The sequence below is a fragment of the Pongo pygmaeus genome, chromosome 14 (assembly GCF_028885625.2).
Source record: "Pongo pygmaeus isolate AG05252 chromosome 14, NHGRI_mPonPyg2-v2.0_pri, whole genome shotgun sequence".
Lineage (NCBI taxonomy): Eukaryota > Metazoa > Chordata > Mammalia > Primates > Hominidae > Pongo > Pongo pygmaeus.
The window spans coordinates 124199690-124206534 of NC_072387.2; the positions used below are offsets into that span (position 1 = coordinate 124199690).

The window sequence follows — 6845 nt, forward strand, 5'->3', positions numbered from 1 at the left end:
TAGTATAAGTTTGGATGGAATTGCTGTACTTGGGCACTCGTTTAGTTATAAACATTATGTGATAAGGAGGATGTGGTGAGGTTAAATCTTGAGATCTAGGATAGGAAAGTTGCAAGCTTGCTAACTCCCGTTCCTACTAAAGTAATTTTTTTTTTTTTTTTTTGAGATGGAGTTTCGCTCTTGTTGCCCAGGCTGGAGTGCAATGGCGCAACCTCGGCCCACCGCAACCCCTGCCTCCCAGGTTCAAGCGATTCTCCTACCTCAGCCTCCCGAGTATCTGGGATTACAGGCATGTGCTACCACGCCCAGCTAATTTTGTATTTTTAGTAGAGACTGGTCTTCTCCATGTTTAGGCGAGACTGGTCTTGAACTCCTGACCTCAGGTGATCCACCTGCCTCGGCCTCTCAAAGTGCTGGGATAACAGGCATGAGCCACTGTGCCCAGCCCCTGCTAAAGTAATTTATGATGTAATTTCCCCCAAAGTCAAAAAGGTCAGGTAATGTGATACAAAACAGCAGAGCCTTAGATTTTGAGAGGGACCTGTCTGCTTATGTGTCTTGGGGTTCCCTGAGGAAAACAGAGGTTTCTTCTAAAACGGGGTCTGTGGCACCCTCTGGTTTTCCCAAGGAGCCCAAGGCTGTCAGAAATTACCTTGGGTCCTCTCATGTGGACATCCAGAGTGGCGAGAAGACAGACTGGGGAAATAATCCAGCCAACTGAGAAGAAAAACAAAAAATGAGTAATACCCATTGTAAAGTTGGATAAACTGAGGCACATCATAGTTTAAAAATGCGTGTTCCCGTAGGCTCCACAGCTCACTCTCTTAACCATCCTGTAATTGTGCCTGCTCTATGCCCAGTCACCGACGCACTTGTGTGGTAGCTCATGGCACACCTAGCAGTTTCCCTGCCCCCTTAGAACCTGGGTTTCGTTTCCTGCTCTACAGCAGTATAAACAGTTTTTCTCTGCATGTGTTGGGTTCTATGTCTATATATCTCAAATTTTATTATGATAATATTATTAATATCACTGAATCTTTTTTTTTTTTTTTTTTTTTTGAGACGGAGTCTCTGTCGCCCAGGGTGGAGTGCAGTGGCGGGATCTCTGCTCACTGCAAGCTCCCCCCCCACCAGGGTTCATGCCATTCTCCTGCCTCAGCCTCCTGAGTAGCTGGGACTACAGGCGCCCATCACCACGCCCAGTTAATTTTTTTGTATTTTTAGTAGAGATGGGGTTTCACAGTGTTCGCCAGGATGGTCTCGATCTCCTGACCTTGTGATCCACCCTCCTCGGCCTCTCAAAGTGCTGGGATTACAGGCGTGAGCCACCATGCCTGGCCAATATTACTGAATCTTATAGGGGGCTGTGATGTCTTTAATCCTTAGAAATATTAAACAATCTATAGACAAAGGAATACATGAGGTTAAACAGTATTCACATTTCTATATGCTTTAAAACATTCAGGCAATGTATTGAGAAACACACCTAAGAAACTGCAGTGAATCTACTGTGGATGAAAATTTAGAGAATATCTCTTCAAAAGAAGCTATCTAGGCCGGGCGTGGTGGCCCACGCCTGTAATCCCAGCAGTTTGGGAGGCCAAGGCAGGCAGATAACCTGAGGTCAGGAGTTCAAGACCAACCTGGTCAACATGGTGAAACCCTGCCCCTACTAAAAAACAAAACAAAAAAAACTAGCCAGGCATAGTGGCAGATGCCTGTAGTCCCAGCTACTCGGGAGGCTGAGGCAGGAGAATCACTTGAACCCGGGAGGCAGAGGTTGCAGTGAGCCAAGATTATGCCACTGCACTCCAGCCTGGGTGACAGAGCCAATCTCAAAACAAAAAAAAAAAATGCTATGTATTGGTAGTTATGCATATTCTTACATATATTAACAGTATTTTACATGCTTAAAACCTTAAAAATAATTGAAAATGTCAAAATTATATGCCTTATACATTTCTGTGGGTTTGAAAATGATACAATATAGGTTGTTTCTTTAAAGCAGTCACTAAAATGTATAAACTTTTAGATAGAGTAATCACTAAAAAAGAAAGTTCGTATCAAAAGTAGTAATACTAGGAATAAAAGAGGGCTCAACACTGCCTTTGGGAGAGGAAGGGTCCAGATTGGTATATTTTTAAAGTCCTCCTCCAGCCTGCCATGAAACATGGCTGGATTTTTCTGCTTGTCCTGTGTAACCTCCCTTACTTTATCATAGTTTACTGCCTTAGTTACTCTCTCATTCCTCCAAGGAGAGCCTCAAGAAATTTAGGTAACACCAGAGTGTGGTCCCAGCCAGTTGCCCTCAGTTACCAAGGAGCAATTAGGTAGGAAATGGCCACTGAAAGACTGAAAACAAGAAAAAGACTCAGGTCCCTCACCCAAACTGGGCAGTGGTGGTCAGGCTTCCACACGGAAACCTTTCACTGTCACCAGAGTGTCCCCAGCCAGAGACCTGCAGTTGCCTCTGTGCTTAGGTGCTGTCCACTGAGGGTCCCGAGTTGGAAAAGGGAAAGGGGGGGGGTTCTAGGCGTGAGCCACTGTGCCCAGCAAATTTCACAGATTTTTGACAAAAATATGAATATGTACTAATTACTTCCATTTATGGGAAGATTAGTGTATTAGTTCATTCTCTCATTGCTATAAAGAAATACCTGAGCCTGGGTAATTTATAAGAAAAGAAATGTAATTGGCTCACAGTTCTGCAGGCTATATAGGAAGTATGATGCTGGCATCTGCTTGGCTTCCAGGGAGGCCTCAGGAAACCTGAAATCATGGCAGAAGGCTAAGTGGGGAGCCAGCACTTCACATATCCGGAACAGGAGGGATTGAGAAAGGGAGGAGGTGCTACACACTTTAAACAACCAGAACTCACTATCACGAGAACAGCACCAAGAGGATGGTACTAAACCATTCAGGAGAAACCGCCCCCATGATCCAGTCACCTCCTACCAGGCCCCACCTCCAACACTGAGGATTACAATTCACCCTGAGATTTGGTGGGACACAGATCCAAACCATGTCAATTAGTAATGAACAAAACTAATTGGTAGCGATAGAAAAGTCCAAGTAGTGCTTATCTCAGGCTTGGGAAAGCTGACAGTATTGACCAGGAGTGGGCACAGGGTGGTCTTAAGGAGTTGCACGTTTCTGTGCCCTTCTGGCAGTGGTCATCTGGGATGCATGTGCATAGGGTTCATTCAGCCATGTGCTTAAGGGGATTCACACTTGACTCTTGGTTTTAGCTCAATTTTAAAAAACAAATGTAAGCTCTGGTTTCCGAGAGATGCTGGGTTGAAGCCTCAGCTCTGCCCCTCGGCAGCCCTGTGGCAAGAAAGGCAAGTCTGAGCCTTAGTTTTCTCATTTGTTCAAGGGTAGGAAGTTTATAGGAAGCTAAATAAAGGCTGGAGAGTTGATAATGAGTCAGAGGGACGTCTCCTTGACCTCGCAGAAGAGATTTACCATTCATGTTATTTTTATTTTTAGAAGGTTTGCATGTCATTATCTGCCAAACTACCTATTCCTGAAAGCTATTGGTTTGAACTGTGTAAAACTCATTTTGTTTATGTCGAATGATTGTACTTAATACATCTGTTCAGATCTGTTCAAATCTATATTACCCTTAAGGTTTTAATATATGAGAAATGGATTTTATTTCATCGTGGCTTTTTTATGCGTAAGATTGGTGACTATACCCAATGGGCACAGCACAGTTCTTTTTTTTTGAGATGGAGTCTCACTCTGTTGCCCAGGCTGGAGTGCAGTGGCACAATCTCGGCTCACTGCAAGCTCCACCTCCTGGGTTCATGCCACTCTCCTGCCTCAGCCTCCTGAGTAGCTGGGACTACAGGCACCCGCCACCATGCCCGGCTAATTTTTTTGTATTTTTTTTTTTTTTAGTAGAGACTGGGTTTCACCGTGTTAGCCAGGATGGCCTCGATCTCCTGACCTTGTGATCTGCCCGCCTCGGCCTCCCAAAGTGCTGGGATTACAGGCGTGAGCCACAGCGCCTGGCCACACAATACAGTTCTTATCTGTAACAGCTGAGGAAAAAGTTGTCCATAGGCCTCATGCGTGTTTAGGAGGCCTTGGAAATAGGGCAACTGTTGAAACACTGGAGCTGCAACTGCATGTGCTTCTAAAAGTCTTCTAACACCTCCTTTGCAAATGGTGGAAAACAAATGAAAAAGAAGAAGACTGGAATGTTGTTTTCCTTCTGCTCTCAACTTGTGCTCTTAAAAGTATAATTTGACTTAAATGATTAGAGATGGTGTATAATGATGGAAATGATAAATGATGGAGTTTTGTATTTTATTCTAAATAGTATAATCTGACTTAAATGATAGAGATGGTGTTATATAACAATAGAAATGATAAACGATGGAATTTCTTATTTTATTCTAATTATAGTATTTCTTTTTAGGAGCAGACATTAAAGACAAATTAAAATGTTATGACTTTGATGTGCATACAATGAAGACACTAAAAAACATTATTTCACCTCCGTGGGATTTCAGGGAATTTGAAGTAGAAAAACAGACTGCAGAAGAAACGGGGCTTACGCCATTGGAAACCTCAAGGAAAACTCCAGATTCCAGACCTTCCTTGGAAGAAACCTTTGAAATTGAAATGAATGAAAGTGACATGATGTTAGAGACATCTATGTCAGACCACAGCACGTGACTCCAGTCAGTGGTCCTGGTCCCACTGTCCCAGTGTAGGTTAGTATTCCCTCACATCCTCTCCATGGCTTAAGGATGTCCCACTTCCTAACGTGACTCCAAACTGCATCTCTACATTTAGGAACAGAGACCTGCCTTAAGAGACTGGATCGCACACCTTGGCAACAGATGTGTTCTGATTCTCTGAACCTACAAAATAGTTATACATAGTGGAATAAAGAAGGTAAACCATCTGTTACGTCTTTTTTTTTTCTTTTCCAATAAACTTTTATTTTGGACTAATTTTTGATTTACAGAAAAATGGCAGCGATAGTACAGAGAGCTTATATGTGCCCCTCACCTAGTTTCCCCCATTGTTAACGTCTTCTATTCCCATGGAACATTTGTCATGACTAAGAAAACAACATTGTTAGTGTCCATTCGCTAAAATCCAGCCTTGATTTGGATTTCACCAGTTTTTCCGTAATGTCTGCTTTCTGTCCCAGAGTCCCATCCAGGCACATACTGCATTTAGTCATCCCATCTCCTTTGCGCTCTCTTGCCTGTGACAGTTTCTCAGACTTCCCTTGTTTCTCATGACGTTGACAGTTTTGAGGAGTACTGGCCAGGTAGTCTGTAGAATGTCCCTTAATTGGAGTTTGTTTGATGTGTTTCTCAAGCACCTTTCTCATCACATCCTACTGGGTGGTTGTAACCACCACACGACCTATCCCAGGCAGTGCTGACCTTGGCCACCTGGTCACAGTGGTGTCTGCCAGATTTCTCCACTGTCAAGTTCCTGTTTTTCCCTTTCCATACTCTGTGGGTTGAGGAGGTTTAAGCTCCAACCCCTGGAGAGAGCAGTATCTGTGCATGTTATTCTTCTTGAAGATTTGTTTCTTCTCTCCTGTTTATTCAATCATTTATCAGTATGGACTCATGTTTACCTACAGGCATGCCTTGGGGACATTGCAGTTTTGTTTCCAAACTGGCGAAATAAAGCAAATATCACAATAAAACTGGTTTCACAAATTGGTTTCCCAGTACATATAAAAGTTATGTTTATACTGTAGTCTATTAAGTATGTAATAGCATTATATCCAAAAAACAGTGTATATACCTTAATTTAAAAATACTTTCAGGAGTTCGAGACCAGCCTGGCCAACATGGCAAAACTCTGTTTCTATTAAAAATACGAAAATTAGCCGGGCGTGGTGGCGGGCGCCTGTAATCCCAGCTACTTGGGAGGCTGAGGCAGGAGAATCGCTTGAACCCAGGAGGCAGAGGTTGGGGTGAGCTGAGAGCACAGCACTGCACTCCAGCCTGGGCAACAGAGCGAGTCTCCATCTCAAAAAAAAAAAAAAAAAGAACACTTTATTGTTAAAAAAAAAAAAATGCTTATGATACTCTAAGCCTTTAGCAAGTTGTAATCTTTTTGCTGATGGAGGGTCTTGCCTCCATGTGGATGGCTGCTGATGATGGTGCTGAAGGCTGGGGTGACCGGTAACTTCTTAAAATAAGACAGTGAAGTTTGCTGCGTTGATTGACTCTTTCATGAAAGATTTCTCTGTAGCATGTGATGCTGTTTGACGGCATATTACAGTAGAATGTCTTTCAAAATTGGAGTTAATCCTTTCAAACCCTGATGCTGCTTTATCAATTAAATTTATGGCATCTTCTGAATCCTTTGTTGTTGTTTCAACAGTGTTCACAGTATCTTCACCAGGAGTGGATTCCATTTTAAGAAACTATTTTCTGTGCTCATCCATAGAGAGCAACTCCTCATCTATTAAAGTTTTATCGTGAGATTGCAGCAATTCAGTCATATCTTTAGGCTCCATTTTTAATTTTTATTTATTTTTTGATACAGGGTCTTATGTGTTGCCCAGGCTAGTCTCGAACTCCTGGGTTCAAGCAGCCCTCCCACTTCAGCCTCCCAAGTAGCTGGGATTACAGGCACACACCACCATGCCCAGCTCCACTTCTAATTTTAGTTATCTTGCTATTATCACCACATGCTGCAAGCAACTTCTTCCAAACTCCCATTTTGACCACCTCTCATGAATCACAAATGTTCTTAATGGCATTTAGAATGGTGAACCCTTTCCAGAAAGTTTTCTATGTTCTTTGCCCAGCTCCATCTGAAGAATCACTCTCTATGGCAGCTATAGCCTTACAAAA

The 6845-nt window shown here is 42.9% G+C and overlaps 1 protein-coding gene across 4 annotated transcripts in view; it reads left to right on the top strand.

Moving 5' to 3' along the window:
• CDC16 (cell division cycle 16) overlaps positions 1-4918 on the top strand; it is a 34316-nt gene extending 29398 nt beyond the window's left edge. Inside the window, exons 18-20 of one of the 4 annotated variants that reach the window (XM_054447122.2) lie at positions 167-289; positions 4427-4724; positions 4807-4918. In XM_054447122.2, the coding sequence (XP_054303097.1) occupies positions 167-289; positions 4427-4686 (383 nt within the window). In that variant the 3' untranslated portion in view covers positions 4687-4724; positions 4807-4918. Of the gene's footprint in view, positions 1-166; positions 290-4426 lie in introns of all 4 variants that reach the window. The other 3 variants (XM_054447121.2, XM_054447123.2, XM_054447124.2) reach the window with 3 other exon arrangements.
• Positions 4919-6845: the final 1927 nt, after the last annotated feature.